At 42.4% G+C, this 25,186-nt stretch overlaps 2 protein-coding genes across 6 annotated transcripts in view; one reads left to right on the forward strand and one right to left on the reverse strand.

Moving 5' to 3' along the window:
• The window catches only part of tex10 (testis expressed 10), an 85,416-nt gene extending 65,356 nt beyond the window's left edge, over positions 1 to 20,060 (reverse strand). For both annotated transcript variants that reach the window (XM_060900180.1, XM_060900181.1), the window contains exons 1-6: positions 19,954 to 20,060; positions 13,951 to 14,137; positions 9,189 to 9,712; positions 8,848 to 9,057; positions 6,160 to 6,406; positions 578 to 690 (exon numbers count right to left, since the gene is read on the reverse strand). In XM_060900180.1, the coding sequence (XP_060756163.1) occupies positions 578 to 690; positions 6,160 to 6,406; positions 8,848 to 9,057; positions 9,189 to 9,712; positions 13,951 to 14,137; positions 19,954 to 19,955 (1,283 nt within the window). In that variant the 5' untranslated portion in view covers positions 19,956 to 20,060. The remainder of the gene's footprint in view (positions 1 to 577; positions 691 to 6,159; positions 6,407 to 8,847; positions 9,058 to 9,188; positions 9,713 to 13,950; positions 14,138 to 19,953) is intronic.
• Positions 20,061 to 20,432: 372 nt separating this feature from the next.
• Positions 20,433 to 25,186, forward strand: part of LOC132867335 (uncharacterized) — a 37,014-nt gene continuing 32,260 nt past the window's right edge. For 3 of the 4 annotated variants that reach the window (XM_060900184.1, XM_060900182.1, XM_060900183.1), the window contains exons 1-2: positions 20,433 to 20,529; positions 22,058 to 22,109. In XM_060900184.1, the coding sequence (XP_060756167.1) occupies positions 22,059 to 22,109 (51 nt within the window). In that variant the 5' untranslated portion in view covers positions 20,433 to 20,529; position 22,058. The remainder of the gene's footprint in view (positions 20,530 to 22,057; positions 22,110 to 25,186) is intronic. The other variant, XM_060900185.1, reaches the window with a different exon arrangement.

Genomic DNA, 25,186 nt, shown 5'->3' on the forward strand with positions numbered 1-25,186 from the left:
GCACCGTGGTTCTTCGGGGGAGGGCAGAGGACTCCGGCTGTGCAGGGCGCAGGGCTGCTATCGTTTTTCTAAGCAAAGTCTCTGTTCCAAGTTCCTGGCAGTTTCAAAAGCTTATGAAAAACCTACATCATGTCACAGAGCGTTAATCTCGCGATAAAAAAAATTATCGCCGTTAAAATTGAGTCAAGTTAACGCGTTAATAACGTGACACTTTTGACAGCACTAATATATACACACACACACACACACGTTTTCACTAGCTAACAAACAAACATACATCCAGGCTCAGAGAAGAATGGTCAGAGTGATTCTAGCCAACAGGAAGCTTACAGTAACTTTTTACAACCGTGGTGAGCAGAAAAGCATCTCAGAATGCACAAAACATCGAACCTTAAGCCAGATGGGCTACGACAGGACAAGACCACATCATACACATCATGCATTTCCTTATACATGATGTGAAAAGACTTCACTCTGATTTCGGAGATAACTAGCGAGGAACTTGAAAAATCAAGCTGTATTTAGACCTTTTATAGATTTCAATCAAGACAGTGAAAGTCCAAAACACAACACACACCTCTTCCCATCTATTTTTTTCTTGTGTCTAGCCACCTCGAGCTGTCCGTAGGGGAAATTCTTCATGAAATGCTGCTTGAACTCGCTCAGGTAAGAAGTTCGAAACCAGGAATCCTACAAAACACAACACAAGAGACAAACGTTCAGTTATTAAACATTCAACAAAATGACAAAATGTAATGTTTCCTTTGAGAGGAGCCTGTGTGGTAAATAGTATTTTGGGAGGCATTCTGTCCCATACTGAACAACAAGCTCCAATGTTCATTAAAGCATTTTATTTTACCAGACTTTAAGTCAATTCTGTAAATGAATGTTCTACAAAAAACACAAGAAACAGAACAACTGCACTGATTCAGGTACATGAACAATAGGGCACGGGAATCATCATTATGTAAAGATGCATTTTCAGACTGTTCCGGGAATTTGCCCGGGCAGATTCCTTGTTATCTGCTCTGTTTAAAAGGTGGATATACACAATATAATTTAAAGGTAGACTGCCTTTCAGATTTTTCAAGTTTAGGTCACAAAAATAATTTTCCCCGACACCCAATTATTTTTGTTTAGTGGACCGAAAGCTACAGAATTCGAATCACAGACTTCCAATTTTATTCATTTTTTTAAATAGAACAATTAATGCATTTAAGGCTACGTGGCCCTAAATTCTCCGCTATTTTTCCTTGCTTCACCATGACCCAATACAAGATACTACGTCATGCATGACGTGGTGGGCTTTCCCTGTTCGCACAAGGTATTGTGGGATACAAATTTGAAACAGGAGAGAAAAATTGAGGACGTGAATGAAACGTGAAAGACCAACTACAGAAACGGAAAGCGAGAAGAAAAGACGTTATGTTATATGCGAAGGAAAGGAAACACAGGACCAAACTAAATATCGGCGGTCAGCGAGCACCTCGGTGTGATCAGCTGTTCGTTTAGCGACAGAATGATGGAACTGTCAGTGCACGGTCAAGGTAAACCTGTAGATAGCAGTAATGCAACACTGGATGCCGGCTGCCGTAAAACCCAAAAGAAGACAACGCCGCCGCCAAAAGGTAAACCTGCGCATGCACACACGGACTTCTGTCTGCTTGACTGAGCGAAGTGAGCGATTTCAAGCACATTATTTGCTCGGGAATCCCCTCAAGTTAAATATCTTCCCAGCCACAGAATGGCCTGGGCTTTTTTTTTTGTTTTTAGATATTACAGAAATAAAAGTATAAATCACAATGACCAAATTTCAGAGGGAACTAAATTTCACCAGTTTTATGAACTCGAAAGGCCATCTACTTTTAATTGCGACACATAAATTATACACGTGTTCTCAGGGTGTAACACACTGCCACTATCTGTATCTGTTTAACACTGTATTTGGTTTTAAACCCAAAGTGTGGCCAAAACTGTAAGAACATTTTATTCATTTTGTGCGCATTTTTTTAAAAATTATTAAATAGGAACCGTACCATTATACACACACAAAAAAAAAAAAAAGTAAGGGGGGGGGGGGGGGGGAGGGCACGACAGGGACCGTGCTAAATAAAATGGCAGCACTGTGATCAAGTGTGTGAAGTCTGGCTCTGACAGTTCTTCAACCTCAGCTACATCACTCCAGTTCATAACTGATTTCAGCTAGAGATGTATGTGGGAATGTTTATGTTAAAGCTAGGGGGGGGTCATTTTGGAGAAACCAGCAAGAGTAGGCTAAATTTTGAAACAACAACAACAAAAATCCCACCCGACCTTGAAAGCCACTCCTCCCAAGCACATGAACACGTACTGCCTGACTACTGCTAGAGGATGAGTCCTGACAGATGCCCCTTTTCCACCAAAGCAGTTCCAGGGCTGGTTCGGGGCCAGTGCTTAGTTTGGAACCGGGTTTTCTGTTTCCACTGACAAAGAACTGGCTCTGGGGCCAGAAAAACCGGTTCCAGGCTAGCACCAACTCTCTGCTGGGCCAGAGGAAAGAACCGCTTACGTCAGTGGTGGTGGTGGTGGTGGTGGGGGAGTTGTTAAGACCAACAACAATAACAAGACTGTGAAAGATCGCCATTTTTAAGGGACGAGAAGCAGCAGCTGTACAAACGCGAAGTCGTCCATTATTATTATTGTTGTTGCTGCTGCTTCTTCCGCGTTGTTTTTGCTTCGATATTTGCGCCAAGGTTTATGCAAACGTAGCGACGTAACTGACGTATACAACGACGTAATGACGTGTCTTCTCTTAGCACTGCGAGTGATGGAAAAGCAAACTGGTTCTCAGCTGGCTCGCAAGTTGAACGAGTTGTGAACCAGCACCAGCCCCTAACCTAGCCTGGGCCCGCCCATCCTAAGCGTGACGCAACACGAGGGCCTGTTGCGAGCTTAGTCTGGCCAGGCAAGCTATCTACAGCTCTTCCAAGCTCCCGAAAAATCGGGAACCAATCAACTTTGAGCATCTCCAACGGCCCTGGGTAGAGGCGTGTTCAAGGCAGTGACGTAGTAGAACTGCGACCGGAAGCCATAGATTGTTTACAGAATCTATGCCGGAAGCGCTTCATTCACGCTTCCGCATCTATTACGCATAGATGCTGTATTGAAAGCATTCAACGGGAAGTTCTCATTGAAAACGGAGCAAAGAGCAGCCCTGGAGGTATTTATTGAAAGGAAGGACGTTTTCGCCTTGCTCCCGACCGGCTTCGGTAAGAGTTTAATCTACCAGTTAGCCCTGTCGCGTCGCATACGTCAGAGGAAAGAGTGATGTGATTGGTTTAAGCTTCGTCACAGCCTTTTCTGGCTTCGACCAGTAGCAAACTGACGCATTTCAGGGAGGCGGGTCAACCACGGGCTCTGGGAAACGGTTGGGCTTAATATCTTGGCCAGACCAATAGCTCGTAGAGCTTTGTCGCGTTAGCCAGACTACCCCGAACCAGCCCTGGAACTGATTTGGTGGAAAAGGGGTAACAGAGCGTTAGGAAGAGGAGTGTAGTGCATCTCTGTCATATCCAACTACCTGATGTCCAAAAACACCTAAAATTATCATAACGAATGTAAACAATGAACATGGCTATTGTTAGCACTCATCACAGCGATATTTCTGAAATATAAAAGGTCTGCCTAGCCTGGTTAAAGACATGTGCAACGAGTGTACAGGTAGAGTGCACACAGGCAGACAGGCAGGTCGGCCATCCAATCATTTCATTCAGACCAAATTAAATGATGAAGCCTGTGGATTTTTTTTTAAATTGTCAGAGCTTTTGATTGGGTCACTGCTGTTGGAATATGAAGAGAATTTCAAGAAACATAAAAAAAAAATTATTTAAAAACAACAACAACAAAAAAAAAAACCCTACCCTAGCTTTAATAACACTCATGCAGCTATTATTATTATTATAATACATAAGGCCAAATTACTCAATTCTGATTGGTCAATCAAGGAGGGCTTTTTTCCTTAATACGGGGCCATATTTCTGAAATGCTATTGGCTAGTTCATTGCTTGGTTACGGTTACAAAAATTAGCAAATTTTGTCAACAAAATGGCTGACTCTGCTGACTCGGCAATGCCGCGTTTCGCTATATTTGACGAAGAAATGATAAACCAATTGAAAGCTGCAAGCGAAAATGAAAATATCAAAAAAGTATGAATTTTTGGCTTTCCGTGTTTAAGAAATGGGCTGCAGAAAGACAAATAAACGACTCTCTAGTGGCATATGAATGCTGTGAGTTAGACAAGGTGCTATCGCAGTTTTATGCAGAAGTGAGGAAAGAAAATGGGGAAAACTACGAAGCAGACTCTCTTAAAATAATGCAGGCAGCATTGGATCGGCATCTGAGACAAGAGAAATATCCGGGATCAATCCTGAAAGATGTTACTTTTCAAGAATCACGAAAAGTCCTCGAGGGAAAAGCGAGAGATTTGCGAAAACAAGGAACGCTTTAGAAACCGATTCAAACGTGCAAGATAGTCTCGCGCCCTGATTGGTTCAGAAAACGTGAATGACAAAATGTTGTGAACTTGAATGGCTTCCGAAGTATGAATTTGGCCCTGTATATTATAAACAAGTAATCGTATGGTTCCTCGTAAAATTAAGGATCAATTTCACTTGTGATTTCAAAGTTTTGAAATTGAAATTAATCCTTAATTTTACTCGGCCCCATATAATTACCTATACTAATAACAAATTCACCCTGAAAGGCGGGGTACACCCTGGACAAGTCGCCAGGTCATCACAGGGCTGACACATAGACACAGACAACCATTCACACTCACATTCACACCTACGCTCAATTTAGAGTCACCAGTTAACCTAACCTGCATGTCTTTGGACTGTGGGGGAAACCGGAGCACCCGGAGGAAACCCACGCGGACACGGGGAGAACATGCAAACTCCACACAGAAAGGCCCTCGCCGGCCACGGGGCTCGAACCCAGACCTTCTTGCTGTGAGGCGACAGCGCTAACCACTACACCACCGTGCCGCCCCGGCTGCTCATGTATACAAATATTAGAGTTATTTGTATCAGAGTGTGTCTCTCACACACACTACTGTGCAAAAGTCTTAAGCACATGTAAAGAAATGCTGTCGACCAAAAATGGCTTCAAAAATAATGAAATGTTTCAACATTAAAAATATACTATAAACAGTAATCAGTAAGCCATAATAAATAAAATTAAGTCGATATTTGGTGTGAGACGACCCTTTGCTTTAAAAAAAAAAAAATAAATAGTAGTCTCAGGTACAGTGAGTGCAGTTTTATAAGTTAATGAGCTGTAGGTTTTACTGAGCATCTTCCAGAACCAGCCACAGTTCTTCTGGACACTTTGACTGTCACACTCGCTTCTTCATTTTGCACCAAAACCCTTTATTATGGTGTGGCACGGTGGTGTAGTGGTTAGCGCTGTCACCTCACAGCAAGAAGGTCCTGGGTTCGAGCCCCGGGGCCGGCGAGGGCCTTTCTATGCGGAGTTTGCATGTTCTCCCCGTGTCCGCGTGGGTTTCCTCCGGGTGCTCCGGTTTCCCCCACAGTCCAAAGACATGCAGGTTAGGTTAACTGGTGACTCTAAATTGACCGTAGGTGTGAATGTGAGTGTGAATGGTTGTCTGTGTCTATGTGTCAGCCCTGTGATGACCTGGCGACTTGTCCAGGGTGTACCCCGCCTTTCGCCTGTAGTCAGCTGGGATAGGCTCCAGCTTGCCTGCGACCCTGTAGAAGGATAAAGCGGCTAGAGATGATGAGATGAGATGAGACCCTTTATGATGTTTTCTTTTTTAATCTGAAAAGTGCTCTCTTGTGTAATATGCTGCTCAGATACAAACTTTTTTTCTCTAACATTTAATTTTGTGCTGGAAAACGAACGTTTGGACTCTAAAATGTTTTTGTACCGACTCGGTAATGTAGAAGTCATAAAACAGAAATCTATAACAAAGTTTGTATTAAAAAAAAAAAAAAAACACGGGTGCCTAAGACTTTTGCACAGTACTGTGTATATATTTCTTTCAAACACATTATCCTATTCATTTTGATTGGCTACATCTTTATTATGTTCTAGTCTGACTTAGTAATGCATGGCAGTATTACAGTGGTGGTGTGTGCGCGTGCATGTGGACACACCAGCATGTCCTGTTGGTCTTTCTGAGGTACAAGACGTCTCAGAAGCTGCAGTATCGTAAGGATCTGGAACATGAGTGCCATGGCTTCCTCTGAGAGCAGGTGTCCGCTGTCTGTCTGAGCTCGTCCTCCACCCATGGCCTCCACCCACACCTCCAGGAGCAGAGGCACCAGTGTATCTGCAAAACCCTGCACTGTTTCTGCTGAACACAGGTCCTCACTCCCTCCAGCTCCAGGCTCCATATCCAGCCTAGAGCAGAACGAGTCAAACACAGATGCACTTCAAAACACTGAAACCCAACTGGCTTATTCACGAATTTTTTCCTTTTAATTGACTGAATATGGGCAGAATAATGGTGCAATCATACCCAAAGCCACTTGTGAATCATCAGTGGTTATAAACGCATTAAAATAAAGTAAATTCATAACAACGTATTAGGATGAAATAACACTAGTTCAGGTTCTACTACAGAACCATAAAACCCCAACAGATTTCCATGTAATTGTAGTGGATATATGATTACTATAAACTACAATACATTTTCCCCCTCAATGTTGGTTTTTGCAGCGCGAATCGTGATGACATCAGTGGGCGTGTCATTAGTTTGGAGAGGTAGTGGAGCACAGCAACGGAGAACACAACGGAAAAGGATACATCTTCAGAAAAAGATGAACTGAAAAAAAATATATACACTACCGTTCAAAAGTTTGGGGTCACCCAGACAATTTTGTGTTTTCCATGAAAAGTCACACTTTTATTTACCACCATAAGTTGTAAAATGGGCGGCACGGTGGTGTAGTGGTTAGCGCTGTCGCCTCACAGCAAGAAGGTCCGGGTTCGTGCCCCGTGGCCGGCAAGGGCCTTTCTGTGCGGAGTTTGCATGTTCTCCCGTGTCCGCGTGGGTTTCCTCCGGGTGCTCCGGTTTCCCCCACAGTCCAAAGACATGCAGGTTAGGTTAACTGGTGACTCTAAATTGACCGTAGGTGTGAATGTGAGTGCGAATGGTTGTCTGTGTCTATGTGTCAGCCCTGTGATGACCTGGCGACTTGTCCAGGGTGTACCCCACCTTTCGCCCGTAGTCAGCTGGGATAGGCTCCAGCTTGCCTGCGACCCTGTAGAACAGGATAAAGCGGCTACAGATAATGAGATGAGAAGTTGTAAAATGAATCGAAAATATAGTCAAGACATTTTTCTGGCCATTTTGAGCATTTAATCGACCCCACAAATGTGATGCTCCAGAAACTCAATCTGCTCAAAGGAAGGTCAGTTTTATAGCTTCTCTAAAGAGCTCAACTGTTTTCAGCTGTGCTAACATGATTGTACAAGGGTTTTCTAATCATCCATTAGCCTTCTGAGGCAATGAGCAAACACATTGTACCATTAGAACACTGGAGTGAGAGTTGCTGGAAATGGGCCTCTATACACCTATGGAGATATTGCACCAAAAACCAGACATTTGCAGCTAGAATAGTCATTTACCACATTAGCAATGTATAGAGTGCATTTCTGATTAGTTTAAAGTGATCTTCATTGAAAAGAACAGTGCTTTTCTTTCAAAAATAAGGACATTTCAAAGTGACCCCAAACTTTTGAACGGTAGTGTACATCTGCAATAACAGAACAAAAGTGTACAGGTAAGCAATGCACTCTGCAATCTTACTAATACTGTTTACTTCTGTTGTGCATTGTGCAACACCCTCTATTAATGACGCTTCTTTGATTACAACCAGTCCTTTCAAAACTGGTGAAAACGAGGGCCGGTTTACAAGCTGGCACCAAAGTTCAAAAAATCCTGAATGAACAGAACCGGTTCAAGAACCCACTCGCTGTTGGTCAAAAAGGGGGTAACATTGCCACCTATGCCTTCCACATTTTGCTTTAGCAACTAGAATATCTGCCATTATTCTATCCACATTCACTGGATACGAGCGATCGCATGCTCCGATTGGCTACTCTACTACTAGCTTGGGAAATCCCATGCTGCTTTGCACAATCGTTCCGATCTGAAAAGACAGCATGGAAACTATGGTCTAAAGGCTCGCCTGAGTTAGGGAGCCAATCAGAGAGTGGGGAGGGGTGGAAAGACGGTGACACATACTACTCGACAAACGGAAGCTTGTAGTTTATTTGGGACCGTTTACGGATGTCCAAATACGGAGGGTCCAGCTTCTCTCATATTTGTCTTGCACAAACGGCAGTAATCGTTCGGTGCCATTGTTTTCCTATTTTTGTTTTGACTTCTCTTTCCTTCTCTTCTTTGCCTCTTCGTCGCTCTAACTACGTCACCGGGTACAACTGCCATGATTGGCCATGGGCTACGTATACGCCAAATGATAGACATTCGCAACGTCCAATAAACGGCCGTTGACAATCGTAAACCACACCTCCCCTACGAGAAATTCAATAGGCGGATTCCAGACCATATTTCACTTGTGATATGGTCTGGTGTTAACCAGACTACTCTACTACTAGGATATCAGCTCAATATCCTCAATAGCCTGAAATGAAAGAAACGCTCTTTTACCGGTCTTTTAAGGCTATCATTTCTGGATGATTAAATCTCTAACCACACGTTTTTATTCGTAAAAATTAGCAAGCAGGAAGAAATACAAAACCGTACAAACTAACTACCAATAAACTACATTACAAATAGTACATAACGCCTGCATTTCCATTAAAACACAGCATACCTTAGCCGATAGGTGGAGTGTGGCGTGGGCTTTGCTCCAGAATTTTCAAACACTTGAATGCTCTCTTTATTGATTAGTTGCTCCTCCCAGCTGGTTTCTACAGGTGTGACCATCCCTTTCTCTCCGCTCCACATCCCGAAGCCACTTCCATACACTACACCATCTTCTGTAGGCCTCTCCTCTACTACTGCCTGAAGAAACCGACCCAATCTAAACACAGAAAAAATTAATACGCACTTTACAAAAACGTACAAACGTGATATTTGATAGAAATGTTATAGAAGTCAATGACTGAAGTAAAGACAGCAGGAAGAAAAAAAAAAAAGCATTGATTTCAGTACCTGAGCAGGACAGTGAGTCTCCATTGCTGTGCTGTAACAGATCGGCTAGTGCTTATAGAAAGCGCGTAGCTTCCTTTCTCCGCCCGATCTCCACTGGATCTCCCCCTGTCCGCGCCAGTCATTCGCCTCTGCGAGATGAGCTCAAGGAAGTTTGACAGCAGCACGGTGTGTCTCTGTGCTAGCAGAGCGGGATAGTGCTCAAGCAGCACGTCCAGCACCCGCAGCGCGTCCTCCTGGATGCCAGTTGAGACGTGGGTCATGGCGCAGGAGAGGTGTGCGCCAAGCAGAGGGAAGAAGGGAGCCACGCGCTCGGGTGGCATGCACTGCGCCACTAAGCGCAGGAGACGTGAACTGGCTGCCCGCACAGTGCCGTCTTTATCGGTGAAGAGTGCAGCAACTTCGGCGAGCACGACTGACGCGTGCTGCTCGAGCAAGGATGGATGAGCTGAGAGCAGCTCGCGAAGGCCTACGAGAGCACCCTGCTTCACGGTGCTGCTGTAATGGTGCAGTTGGGACAGTAGATCCTGGGAGAAAGACACAAAGGAACAAAAGAATAGGATCACTAGATTCTGGAACTGAGTCAACTGATGATATGACCATTAATGCCGAAACAGGTTTTGGAGCAACATATGCTGCCATCCAGACGATGTCTTTTTTAGGGACGTCCCTGTTTATTCCAGCAAGACAATGCCAAGCCACATTCTGCACGTATTACAACAGCGTGGCTTCATAGTAAAAGAGTGCAGGTGCTAAACTGGCCTGCCTACCTCCCATTGAAAATGTGTACTGCATTATGAAGCACAAAATACAACAACAGAGACGCCGGATTGTCCAGCAACTGAAGTTGTATATCAAGCAAGAATGGGAAAGAATTTCATCTTCAGAACTTCAACAGTCCTCAATTCCTGAACGCTTAGAGTGTTGTTAAAAGAAAAGGCGAAACATGCCCCGTCTCGTCTTTTTTAGAATATGTCGCAAGCATCAAATTCAGAATGAGTGTATATTTACAAAAAATAACCAAGTTTATCAGCTTGAACATTAAACATCCATCCATCATCCATAACCACTTATCCTCTGCAGGGTCGTGGGCAAGCTGGAGTCTATCCCAGCTGACTATGGGCAAGAGGTGGGGGACAAATCGCCAGGTCATCGCAGGGCCGACACAGAGACAAACAACCATTCATACTCACACCTACATTCAATTTGGAGCCACCAGTTAACCTAACCTGCATGTCTTTGGACTGTAGGGGAAACGGGAGCACCCAGAGGAAACCCACACAGACACGGGGAGAACATGCAAACTCCACACTGCCCCCATCGGCCACTGGACTCAAACCCAGAAACCTCTTGCTGTGAGGCGACAGTACTAACCACTACACCACCGTGCCGCCACATTAAATATCTGGGACAGCATCCCAATTTTTTTGGAATCAGAGTTACGACCTCTTATTAAATGTGTCTTGCGACACTGCAAAGAAAAATAAAGCTGCTCTTGTGAGTGTCCATAGTTACTACGGTTAGTTTGCTTTGCTAATCCATCAGTGAAGTTACTAACACTACTACTAGCACGTAAACAATTCATTTTCACACTAATCGGTGTATTATTTTATTAGAGACAATCTATAACTGACACAAGCTACTTGTCGCATCTACCATTCTGAATGCCACAGAAATGTTCTCCAATGGGGGCGGCACGGTGGTGTAGTGGTTAGCGCTGTCGCCTCACAGCAAGAAGGTCCGGGTTCGAGCCCCGTGGCCGGCGAGGGCCTTTCTGTGCGGAGTTTGCATGTTCTCCCCGTGTCCGCGTGGGTTTCCTCCGGGTGCTCCGGTTTCCCCCACAGTCCAAAGACATGCAGGTTAGGTTAACTGGTGACTCTAAATTGACCGTAGGTGTGAATGTGAGTGTGAATGGTTGTCTGTGTCTATGTGTCAGCCCTGTGATGACCTGGCGACTTGTCCAGGGTGTACCCCGCCTTTCGCCCGTAGTCAGCTGGGATAGGCTCCAGCTTGCCTGCGACCCTGTAGAACAGGATAAAGCGGCTACAGATAATGAGATGAGATGGTCTCCATTAGCTACAGCTGGAAGGGCTGGGCAATATGATGTAATATCGATATCACTGTTTTGAGATGCTTTTCTGAGATACTGTGATATCTTTTTTTTAATTATTATTATTATTTTTTAATGATTATAAACTGACTGGAAGCAGCTGATATTATGTTAAAAAGTTTTATTCAGTCTTTGAAATTGTAACATGAAACAAAAATTCTCTTTTTCAGTGTTATTTATACAACAGCTGATTACGGTTCACTAATTTGATTGGTCGATCGGCGTTCCAAGAGTGCTGAGATTTAGCATAACAGCATCAGGACGTTTTGGGCAGCACGGCACGGTGGTGTAGTGGTTAGCACAGTCGCCTCACAGCAAGAAGGTTCTGGGTTCTAACCCAGCAGCCGGCGAGGGCCTTTCGGTGTGGAGTTTGCATGTTCTCCCAGTGTCTGCGTGGGTTTCCTCCGGGTGCTCCGGTTTCCCCCACAGTCCAAAGACCTGCGGTTAGGTTAATATGGGACGGCCTTGGCCTGAGGTGCCCTTGAGCGAGGCACCTTATAAAAATGGGTGTCCGGTGATGGACAGGGTAAAGGACTGTATAAGGGGGACACTGGATCGGGTATACAGCAAGCTACACAGGCTGTCCGGTTAGAACAGGAATTAATGGATGTCCACTCACGAGAAACCGTGTAAACCGTGGTTTTACTAGAAAACAGAATAAAATACAAATACAACAAGACATGAGCAATAATATACACACAAGCAATAATGTAAATAATAACAATGATATAAATACAAATACACATCGCATTAAATATATATTAACGCAAATGAATAATAATTATATACAATGTAATACAAATGTAAAACACACAGATGAATACTATATAAGTAAAACAATGTAAATCCCAATGAATGCTACTTACACCCCATAATAAATAACACAACACACTAGATACTGACTATATACACGATATGTACACAATATGTACAATGTGTACAACGTACACGGGGGATGAGGATAGCTGCCTACAGCAGCTATCATTACCAAGGTACGTGGTGCAACTGCTTACAGCGAGTCACACCCGCATGAAGACACAGAGTGTGTCGGCTGAAGGAAGGGGAGCGTGGCTCCTTTAAGCGCTGCCCCGCGCTGTATTGCGCATAGAAGGTTAGAATATGTGGCGCGGTTATGAACTGTACATACCACCACTACACTCCCAACACGGCAATGGCTAATAATGAAATGTGCTCCCGTAACAAACCGTGGTCGAGAAAACAAGCGCTATCATTACATGGCTACTGAACAGAACAGAACAAACACGTAAGAAAATAGACAGACACAGGATGAGAGAAAAGGAGAAGAAATACTCGCTAGCCTTACCGCTACATGTAACAGTTACAGATAACGAGTACACACATAACACAGTAGCTACGCAACAATAAACAACTTACATTCAAGGACGCACGGAATGCTCACACGGCACAAATGATGGACGTTGGATCCTGACACGTCCGCGATAGAAAGATAGAAAGCAAGAAAGAAATGAAACCGAGAGAGAAAGAGAGAAACGGATCCAAATATTCACTGATGAGAAGCAGGTGTTGCATGGAGTCCCCGTCTGATGTGTGCTGTGTTTTCTTCGATGTTTGTGCGCATCTTATATAGTCCACGCAGCACAGTGTGATGGACAGTGGCGCCAGGGTGTCTGAAGTTGGCGTGTGATGGACAGTGGCGCCAGGGTGTCTGAAGTTGGCATGTTGTAACATGCCCTGACAACTAACGAGTTGGGAGCCACTATGTCTGACAAGGGTGCCTGTTTACTACTTTTAAAGGTCAAAATAATTAAGACCTGGCACCGCAATTCTGAACACACCTAATTCCCAACTGCTCCCCGGGCGCTGTTAGCATGGCTGCCCACTGCTCTGTGCGTGTGTGCGCTCATTGCTCGTGTGTTTGTGCACGTGTGTGTTCACTGCTTCAGATGGTTTAAATGCAGAGAGGAAATTTCACAAGTGTGTGATGAATAAAGTTGTGCTTTCTTTCTTTCTTTTATGATGCGAACAAACAGGCGAAACGACAGTAGCAATTTGTGAAAACTGCTATAATAATCATTATTGAAAAAAACGGTTCTTACCATCAAATACTTTCATTCCATATTTTATTTCTTTTTTTGTTTGTTCGTTTTTTGGGGGGTTTTTGTTTTCGAGTTTTTATTTCGTCCTCGGTTGGTTCAGCAACACGCTCCCATTTTGTTTTTCTCTACTCACGGTATATGAGCTGATATCCAAGTAATAGGAGTAGCCAATCAGAGTGCGCGATTGCTCATATCCAGTGAATGTGGATAGAATGTGTGTTATTCTTTACATAATAATAAAAAAATTCTTAAAAATAATTTTAAAAAAGCTGTTTTTCAATGGAATACTCCAGTATTGCTGGTAGTTTATGAATGTATCGTAGAAATGCCATTGAGTATCGTGACATGATATTTCATAATCGCCCATCCTTAAACTCTTTGCTCAGTTTTTTCCTTCTAGAACCCTTTCATATCGCCGATCCGCTCGGATATAACACTCACCCATGATGGGCTTGAACTTTTACACTTGACTATACAGTGACATACTGGTTAATACAGTAGCCTTCTCGGAACATCGCCATAAGGAGCAGCTAGTTAGGAGAACTCAGATAAGACATAAAGTATGCAGTCTGTGAACCTTAATACTGAGCTGTCGGTGTGTAGTCGGTCCACCGTCATCCCGTTTCAGCTGATCCGGTAAATGAATGCTCCTCGATTTGAAGTTGACGTTAGTTGAATTTTCCGTCTTGGGCTTCTTCTTGCCAACTTTTAGCTTAACTTTATGGAAATCGTCCTGCCTTTTCTTCTTCTTCTTTGACATTTTCCTGTTAAAACAGAAAGGAACAAGTGAGACAGAACAGACTGAGTCCAATCTCAAAGACTTGAGGTGTAACTCTCCCTCTGTCAGATGAAAGATCTCGATATATGGTAAAAGAGACTGTAAAAAAAAAACAAGTAACCATTCATTCAATACATAACAGATTCCATATGACGGAGTTCAGTTTAAATAAAGTTTTCCACCATGGTAAAGTCTTCAGGACAAAGGACTCTGGTTTCTAGAAACATGACGAGCTGCGTTTTTGGGCTTACAAGAAGAGCGAGAGAGAGAGAGAGAGAGAATAAATAGAGGCTGGTGAGGAAGTGAGATTTTCTCTCTCTCTCTCTCTCTCTTTCCATACACATACAAACTGGAGAGGGAGCACTGATTTAAACCGCTTTCCTTTCCAAATCAAATCAGATCTAATCCTGTAAATCAATGCACTCATATAGTAGACTGTTTGACTATTTTTTTAAAATTCAAAATCAGTTTTTTCCCCCTTTCTAGGGGTGTTCACACGGCAACTTTTACTCCGGTGTAGCACCGGGGCTGCCCCGGTAGAGCGTTCACACGGTACAAAGTTATCCCGGTGTAGCCCCTGAAAGCTGCTTAAACCGGTGCAAATCTAACCCTGCTTGGGAGGTGGTTTAAGAAATTTACTCCGGAGTAAATGCTAGTTTGCGGGGCAGCACCGATATAAAATGGGACGTCTGAACGCTACAGGGGTAGACTCGCTACGCGTGAGGAGAGTTGATTACATACGGGCATTGCATAATTTGCATCCTGGTATTTTGCACTTCCAAAATGGCGAACATCAACAACAGAACTGCGTGTCCTCATCCATGTTGTTTTCCCGGCGCTTGGTGATGCCATGACAACCGGGAAAAGGAAGTACATTTTCACGCATGCGCATATTCCATTTCTGCATTATTACTATCGTATAGCACGGTCGCAAAAACTGCCGTGTGAACGCAAGTGGGGCTGCACCGGTGCTAACACGCTTCTCTCTAGTAAGCAGGTTTGTGACGTGTGAACGCTCCACAAAATTTACACCGGTGTAAGATATATCGCAACAAAATACATCGGTGCAGCATCGATGCAAATATGTGCCGTGTGAACACCCCTTCTATCCCTTATCAGTACACATCTGTAGTGGAAAAAATATCTGGGCTGAGCTACTCCCCCATTTAAAAGAAATTTAGATCGAGTTGCCAAAAGCATCATGAAGCTGAGTTCAATGTGATGTGATGCTTTTGGGAAGCTCAGTCCAGGTCAGTTATAATGAAACAAACAAAATATCAAACACATGGTTTCCCCCAAAGCGTTTTAGCGTATCGGGCCTGATACGCTTGCTCTGCCTGCCGATACGCTCAGTCACTTTAGTTAAAATCCGACACGCTTAGATTTATACCGATACGTTAAATTTCCTACCCACAAGTAACTAGATACATAGGAGAGCAAATAACAGATCCATTTACGGTACATATTGATTGATATGTGTGAAACAAGCGGTCTTTTTTCCCCAATGTTTGTGTTGATTCTGTCAAAGTAATACAGTGGTGCTTGAAAGTTTGTGAACCCTTTAGAATTTTCTATATTTCTGCAAAAATATGACCTAAAACATCATCAGATTTTCACACAAGTCCTAAAAGTAGATAAAGAGAATCCAGTTAAACAAATGAGACAAAAATATTATACTTGGTCATTTATTTATTGAGGAAAATGATCCAATATTACATATCTGTGAGTGGCAAAAGTATGTGAACCTTTGCTTTCAGTATCTGGTGTGACCCCCTTGTGCAGCAATAACTGTAACTAAACGTTTGCGGTAACTGTTGATCAGTCCTGCACACCGGCTTGGAGGAATTTTAGCCCATTCCTCCGTACAGAACAGCTTCAACTCTGGGATGTTGGTGGGACTATGAGAGGGTTGCCCAACATTGGGCCAAGCAAAAGCCAAGGAGAATTAATCTGCTTTAAAGGAGTAGAAAACTTAATTCATTAGTTTGGGTTTTGCAGAAAGATTATGTGCTTATAAACACTCTCACGAATTGAAGTTGTCCAAATGTGTCAAATATAGCATCATTTCAAATAATAATCATAAGCATTTTTGGCAGCGTGATGTCACTGGGATCCATTTAACAAAAGAAGGCTCCGGATTATTCTTTCGTTAAAGGCTCACAGTGACATCACACTGCCAAATATGCTTATGGTTATTATTCGCAATTATGCTACATTTGACTCTTAACAAATTCTCTTCATGAATGTGTTTATAAGTACGTAATCTTTCTGCAGACTTAAATGTATGAATTAAGTTTTCTTTTCCTTTAAATATGTTTTAATCTTAATCTAGTCCATTTAATAAAGTGCCAAAATTTAAAACTTCATAATATGCAGTTGCCTTACTTTTCTTTTCAGTGTATCTTAGTTTTACATATATTACGGTAATTGCAACCGAAACATTCTAAATCATTACAGTTATAGTAATACAGCAACTTATTTTAAGGTGGCAGGTCTTGGGTTCAGATCCCTTTGTGATCAACAGGAGGTCATGATGATCGATTCTCATCATTGGATTGCATAAGATGGCGCAAACCACTGGTCATATTTTCATGCACATTTTTGTTACACGGAGATAATTAAGGGATCCCCGTAGATTTTCAATCAATCATATACCTCAGTAATCTATAACAAAACAGTTTAACTTTAAGGTGAAATTTCAAATGTGTTTACATTAATACTATTTAGGTCAGAAATCATTGAAACACTGGTAAAATCTATCCTATAATCATGTATCTAAAACCTCGGAGACCCTGAAAACGCACCTGAGAGCATCTATTTTCAAAAAAATTTTCCGAGGGGGGGGGGCATGCCCCCGGACCCCCCTAGTTTCACTTCGCGCTGTTGGCACTTAATTGTGTATTATCATTCCAGAATTTAGGGCTTTAATTTTTTTTCTGGAGAAAACACTGAAACACGATAAAAGGTATTTTTAATACAGGTTGATCAATTGGTAGTATATTGAAGTGTAATTGTTGGTTTGTTTTTGTTAATTAGAAAATCTTACTCGAGTGAGTGAGACAGAAAAGGAAATAAGGAGAGACAGAGAGACCCCCTTCACAGATGAAATCCATTACTATATGAGGTAAAAACAACACGGAATAGATCACAAATTTTCATTCCCACTCAGTCTTCCATAACAGAAAAGTGACAGATACTGTGTATTGTGGGGCGGCACAGTGGTGTAGTGGTTAGCGCTGCCGCCTCACAGCAAGAAGGTCCGGGTTCGAGCCCCGTGGCCGGCAAGGGCCTTTCTGTGCGGAGTTTGCATGTTCTCCCCGTGTCCGCGTGGGTTTCCTCCGGGTGCTCCGGTTTCCCCCACAGTCCAAAGACATGCAGGTTAGGTTAACTGGTGACTCTAAATTGACCGTAGGTGTGAATGTGAGTGTGAATGGTTGTCTGTGTCTATGTGTCAGCCCTGTGATGATCTGGCGACGTGTCCAGGGTGTACCCCGCCTTTCGCCCGTAGTCAGCTGGGATAGGCTCCAGCTTGCCTGCGACCCTGTAGAACAGGATAAAGTGGCTACAGATAACGAGATGAGAAGAGACTGTGTATTGCCACCTGACTGAATTTACCAGAATGCTCCGGAGGGCCAACCATGTGAGACCGGATACAATGTATAATTCATGAGCTGGCAAGTCCATTGTTGTGAAAAACCCAAGCCAAGACATTAACTAATTAGTAACACGGCATGAGTCGAGCTGCATCACAGATCTGTTGAGAGACTTCTCTCCCTGTTTCTGAACATGTGTTGTTCAAGCAAAGGCTAGTTATCATATTTTTTGCTTGTACAGTGGGACCGCTGTATCCGCTGACTCCTCAAACTACACGACAGCTTAGAGACATTAACTACGCACACCAGCTTTCACTTTGGACACTTATTTAAACCCCAGCTTCTGTTAAGGGGCTTTTCCACTACCAACACGGCTGAGGTGGGCTGAGCCGTGCGGTGCTGAGTTGGGCTGAGTCGAGCTGAGTGGGGCTATTGGAGTTGCATTTCGACTACAACCGTGCTGAACCGTGCTGGCTGGAAGTGGGTGGACACATTGGGTGGAGTTAGCGAAAGTGGGTGGACGTCACGTGATGTCTTTAGGCGGCGCAAACAGTGACATCAGTGACCTTTTAAGTGGTAATCTCACGACCCGGATAGTAAACAATAAACATGTTGCTGGTCTTGGTGCTGTGGCTTCTAGTTTTCTGATCATCTTCTTCGTCGTAATTCTTCTTCTTCCGGGTTTACGGTGTTTACAGATCCCAGCGTGCTCGCGGGGCATGTGTGGGCATGTGAGGACACTCCTCCTCACCAATCAGTGCACAGGGGAGTGTCTCCTCACGCCCCTAGCCCCACCCGGCTCGGTTGGGCTCACTTCACCCTACTCCAAAACCATGCGAGTTTTGGGTGCTGAGTAGGGCTGAAGTGAGCTCAGTTGTGTTGCTCTGAGGTATTCGAAACGCGAGCCGTGTCGGGCTGAAGTGAGCTGAAAAAGGGTAGTGGAAAAGGCCCATTATGGCTCTTTTCCACTACCCTTTTTCAGTTCACTTCAGCCCGACACGGCTCGCGTTTTGACTACCAAAAAACAGCACGACTCGGCTCGCTTCAGCCCTGCTTAGCCCCTAAAACTCGCACCGTTTTGGAGTGGGGCTGAAGCGAGCCAAAGCGAGCCGAGTGAGGCTGGGGGCGTGAGCAGACACTCCCCTGTGCACTGATTGGTGAGGAGGAGTGTCCTCACATGCCCACACACGCCCTGCGAGCACGCTGAATTACGAATTACGAGAATTTCTGAAGCCTTATGCGCCTCGCCTCATCTATACGCTCTTGCCAGTATCTGTTGGCGTTGTCGGTGACAACAAGCCACAGCACCAAGACCAGCAACACTAACGACTCCATGTCCTCCATGTTTATTGTTTACTATTCGGGTCGTGAGACTACCGCTTAAAAGCTCACTGATGTCACTGTTTGCGCTGCTTAACGACATCACGTGACGTCCACCCACTTTCGCTAACTCCACCCAATGTGTCCACCCACTTCCAGCCAGCACGGTTCAGCGCGGTTGTAGTCGAAATGCAACTCCAACAGCCCCGCTCAGCCCGACTCAGCACGGCACGGCTCAGCCGCGTTTGTAGTGGAAAAGCGGCATTAGTTTGTCTTGCATTTGTCTTTATTTTAGGGAAAGGGGAGGAGACAGACAGCAGGAAAGGGGAGGAGACAGACAGAGTGGGTGTGCCATACCTTGAACCCATGTGACGTCACAGCGGTACACAACTACAACTTTACTCGTGAATAAAAAAAAAATAAAAAATACAGAACCATCCAACAAATTATCACCAGCAGCACTAAACACATCACAGACATTTCAACAGAAATATATTTCAGGGTGGAGGTTCTTTTTCAGGTCACTACATTCACTGCCAGTCCACCATTTCTGACACAAAACACATCAGTTTGAGACTTTGAGTTATGGAGGATTTATGCCCAACACGGCAACCCTTCGTACAGAGCAGGAAAACTACGAGTGAACGCTTTCTGGAAAATTAACGAGTACAAGGTTATTCAACATACACCATACACGCAAATCGTATCTGATTTAAATTCGGTTTTATTCCTAATCCGGATTGTTTTACAGCGATGGATTTCCGTGTGTCTGAGTGAGCGATGCTACTGTAATTAGCAGCGTGCAAGTCCTGGCAGTATTTCTCCAAACCACTGCACATCTCACTTCCTTCTTTAATTCTACAAAACCAACAAAGATTCACATACTCACATGTTTTGATAGTTTTCAGATCAAAACTGCACGATTTAATGAAACGATCAATTCCTGCGTGCTATAGTCGAGCCACTATATTTGGGGGTCCTTTCTGTATGTAGACAGGCGCCTGCACATCTGCCTGAGTATAATTACAACAATTAGCGCCACAAACAAAAGCACAGAAAAAAAAAATCATTTGTAATTAAACGAATTATTATTCAGGCATGTTGTTATATACATAAAATGAAGTAGTTTGAGAAGAACCCGTGTCTGATTTTTTTAAGATATAAAGGAAGATCTGCAAACTATTTTAAAATGTAAAAAAAAAAGCTGTGCGGACTTTAATTTAACTACTTTGCATAATTTATTTTTATTTTGCAATATGTACTCCTGACGAAATGTACACTCTAATTTGTGTTGTATCCTTTTTTAAAAAGCGGAACAATAAATAGCAAGCTCCTACAGGACTTTAATTTTGAAAGGTGCCCGGGTAAGTTGCCTGATCAAAAAAGAAAAAAAAAACGTGTTGACTGTGAAGTGCTCATTTTGTACTGTTGTGGAAAATTTAGGATTGTTTAGCACAAATAGGAGGTAAGTGCAGTATGTTATTCATAGCAGTTTACTTTTCTTATTAAAGTAAACGAATCTGAGCGATGTGTTGAATAAAAAGCTGTTTTTGTTTTTGTTGCTATGTTCCTGGACGGTTGCTAATGATATCACTGCTAACCTCGGGCTAGCTATTCTTAAAAAACAGGAGAAATCTTTCTCTGTTATTATTTATTATTATTATTATTATTATTATTATTTATTATTATACATTTATGTAGATGATTATTGAACGTTTCTTCTTGTTAAATTTTTTAAAGGCGACAATACTGTTGTCTTTGGACGAAGGAACAAAACTAGCTACCGTTAAGCTAGTTGTTAGTGCGTCATCGATAGGCTTGGATGTGTGACGTCATGACGCAGTCTTCTGGCTGATGGCTAGCTACGTCTGATTTAAATAAGGAATAAAACAATGTACTGTATTAGGAAAATAATCAACGTCAGGGAGGTGTTGATGTGTTAATGATGTTAAGTTTTACCTCATTTCCTGATGTGTCCCAGAATTTATTAATTAACAGCACGTTGTACTTTTTATCCGCTTAGTGTTACATAGAATATCAAAAACAAATTTGTTCTTGTTATTGCTTACATCTAAGGGGAGAGCTAAATTTAAAAAAACCCAAAGGTCCGAACAAATATGAAAAACGTGCGTATCGAGCTGTGGGGTGACTTTGTGGAACAGGCTGGAGACAGAAATAAAACAAAGTGCAAATATAAATCTGTTTAAAAAAAGGTACAAAAAATATTTTTAAACAAGTATATAGAAGAGGAAGTATGTTAACGGAGGATGATGAGGGATAAATAGAATAGGATTGATTTGTTATATTAGGACTAACTTTATATATGTTATTTATTTATTTATGGGGATAGTTTATATATTTATATTTACAGGGATAGGTATGTAGTAGATATTTATTTTGTAATAATATATTTATATAGGTATTTATGAAGTGTATATATATTGTGTGTGTATTGTGTTTTTTATATATAAAAGTTATATAGATATGAAGTGTATATATGGTATATTTTTGTAATTAAATATTTATATAGATATTTATGAAGTGTATATATGGAATATATTTTTATAGGAGTATTAATGTAGTTTGGATTTCGGGGTAGTTAAAAAGGGGTGGGAAATTAAAGTATTGTACTTCTTCCCACTCCTTTTTCAAACAATGTGTGGTGTTTTGTAATGTCTTGGCTCTTTATTTTATTTATTTTTTTTAATTTCTTGTTTTCTTTCTTTTGCATGTACAAATAGTTACATTTTTTTATACATGTTTGAAATAAAAATAAATTAAAAAAATGAATTCATACATTACACAAGCTATAAATAGTTATCAGTGCACGAATATAAAGTTGAGATTTAAATTACAGCTGGCACTACTAAGAACAATAATCGACACCTGACCAATCAGAATAAAAAAAAAATTTAGCAGTGGTACAGTATAAGATTCGTTAAAATATATTGTAAGCATTTTTTTTTTTTTTTTAATCCTGGGATTTCTCACAGAATGGCGGCATCAGCTCACGTCCAGAATTATCAGCCGAAACAGAAGTACAAGGTGGGTTAAAGCATGGTTCATATCTTTCTACATTGTTTATTTACAAAAACCTGAAAATTACAAGTGAATATGTATAGGTAGCCGTATGGGGCCGAGTAAAATTAAGGATTAATTTCACGAGTGATTTCGAAGTTTTGAAAACTTTTTTTGAAATCACGAGTGAAATTGATCCTTAATTTTACGAGGAACCGTATGATTACTTGTTTATAATATATAGAGCCAAATTCATACTTCGGAAGCCATTCAAGTTCACAACATTTGTCATTCACGTTTTCTGAACCAATCAGGACGCAAGACTATCTTGCACGTTTGAATCGGTTTCTAAAGCGTCTTTCATCGTGACACGACACGAGGATTTTGAGGTTTATCATTTCTTCGTCAAATATAGTGAAACGCGGCATTGCTGAGTCAGCAGAGTCAGCCATTTTGTTGACAAAATTTGCTAATTTTTGTAACCGTAACCAAGCAACGAACTAGCCAATCGCATTTCAGAAATACGGTCCCGTGTTAAGGAAAAAAAGCCCTCCTTGATTGACCAATCAGAATTGAGTAATTTGGCCCTATGTATTATAAGGTTAGAAACAGGACTGTTCTATTGAACTAGCTCAGTTTCTCTCTGTCAGCTGTTTTACTCATGCTGAGTAGTGTGACACTGTAAATATGTTTATTTAGCTGTTGGACAGCACTATCAAAGAAATTAACCATGTTAAGAGCTCTTAAGCTCTTTCAATTTTAGGCCATCTTTTCATGGCACATGACTGTTGCCCTCTTGGTACGTTGCGGTTACATTTTATTCTCAAAAAGATACTGGGAGATTTCATAAGGAAAGTTGAATTTAGAAGATTGTTCATGAGAATCCACTTCCTGTTTATAGTTTAGAAAAATAAATGATTATATGTGGAGAACCTGAGCTGTTGACAGCAACAACACATCCCAGTTTCCCAGCGTACTCTAGGATCATGGAAACCCCCTAGATTTCATCTCATTCTCATCTCATTATCTCTAGCCGCTTTGTCCTGTTCTACAGGGTCGCAGGCAAGCTGGAGCCTATCCCAGCTGACTACGGGCGAAAGGCGGGGTACACCCTGGACAAGTCGCCAGGTCATCACAGGGCTGACACATAGACACAGACAACCATTCACACTCACATTCACACCTATGGTCAATTTAGAGTCACCAGTTAACCTAACCTGCATGTCTTTGGACTGTGGGGGAAACCGGAGCACCCGGAGGAAACCCACGGGGACACGGGGAGAACATGCAAACTCCGCACAGAAAGGCCCTCGTCAGCCACGGGGCTCGAACCCGGACCTTCTTGCTGTGAGGCGACAGCGCTAACCACTACACCACTGTGCCGCCCCAGTATAGACATAATGATTTAAACTGTGTCTATAATCACATCAAGATTTTTCACTACCGCACATAATGTAACACACACAGAGCCTTGTAAAACACCAGACTTGAGTAGAGGTAAGATAGATAAGATCTATGCCAGGAAAGGGCAAAAATGTTTTGATTTGTGAATCAAAAACTCCACTGTAATCTAGTAATCAAGATGCACTTCTGATCAGAGGCCAGTATTAGGTCATTTACTACTTTAACCAGTGCTGTCTCAGTACTGTGAGGCCTAAACCCTGAATGAAAATTTTCATGCATGTGTTTTCTTATGCAAATATGGACTTAGCTTCTGAGCTACAATTATTTTTAGGATCTTTGAGATAAATGGGATATGTATTACATACAGAATTTATGGACATCAGAAATAATGAGATGAGAAATAATATGGCAGGAACGCTAACACTTTGCGTGGTTTGGGAGACTGGAGGGATGGAGACAGGTGAGATCTGCTGATGCTTTCTTCACTTTCAGCTTGCATTGTTCAGTGGCTTTATTGCTTCACAGTCTCACTCTGAGACACATGAAGGATCACTATGTGTGTAGTCATCATTGTGTGTATGATCATTAGGATCATCGTCTAGTTGAAAGGTGAACCTGTGTCCCAGTCTGAAGTCTTTTGCAAACTGGAACAGCTGTTCTTCTAGGATTGCCCTATATTTTTCTCCATCCATTTTGCTCTCAACCCTGACCAGTTTCTCAATCCCTGCTGATGAAAAGCATCCCCACTAAATAACGCTACCACCACCATCCTTCGTATGGTGATGAACATTGTGTTTCTGCCAGACCTAGTACTTTGTTGCAAGGCCCTTTGTCTTAAAAGTTTCATTTTGGTCTCATCAGACCAGAGAACGGTTTTGCAAATGTTTGCTTGGCAAACAACTGTATAAATAATTCCCATCACCCCTTCAATACTGACACCTGCAAATGTGGAAAAGTTCAAGGGAGGATAAAGGCACTGCATGTTTATGTACAACCCCAATTCCAAAAAAGTTGGGACCCTGGGTAAAGCATAAATAAAAACAGAATGTGAAGATTTGCAAATAATGGAAACCCCTGTATTTCAAAAAATGTTTCAAAAAAGTTTGGACGGGGTAACAAAAGACTGAAAAAGTTGTGTACTGCTTAAACAAAACAAACACCTAATTTGTTTAATTGGCAACAGGTCAGTAACATGGTTGGGTATAAAAAGAGCATCCCAGAGAGTCTGAGTCTCTCAGAAGTAAAGATGGGGAGGGGTTCACCGCTCTGTTGCCCCTTTTCCACCAAAGCAGTTCCAGGGCTGGTTCGGGGCCAGTGCTTAGTTTGGAACTGGGTTTTCTGTTTCCACTGACAAAGAACTGGCTCTGGGGCCAGAAAAACTGGTTTCAGGCTAGCACCAACTCTCTGCTGGGCCAGAGGAAAGAACCACTTACGTCAGCAGGGGGGGCAGAGTTGTTAAGACCAACAACAATAACAAGACCGTGGAAGATCGCCATTTTTAAGCAACAAGAAGCAGCAGCTGTACAAATGCGAAGTCATTTATTATTGTTGTTATTATTATTATTATTATTGTTGCTGCTGCTGCTTCTTCCGTGTTGTTTTTGCTTCTATGTTTGCGCCAAGGTTTATGCAAACGTAGCGACGTAACTGACGTATACAGCGACGTAATGACGTGGCTTCCCTTAGCACCGTGAGCTATG

This window comes from Neoarius graeffei, chromosome 19 (genome assembly GCF_027579695.1).
Source record: "Neoarius graeffei isolate fNeoGra1 chromosome 19, fNeoGra1.pri, whole genome shotgun sequence".
Classification (NCBI taxonomy): domain Eukaryota; kingdom Metazoa; phylum Chordata; class Actinopteri; order Siluriformes; family Ariidae; genus Neoarius; species Neoarius graeffei.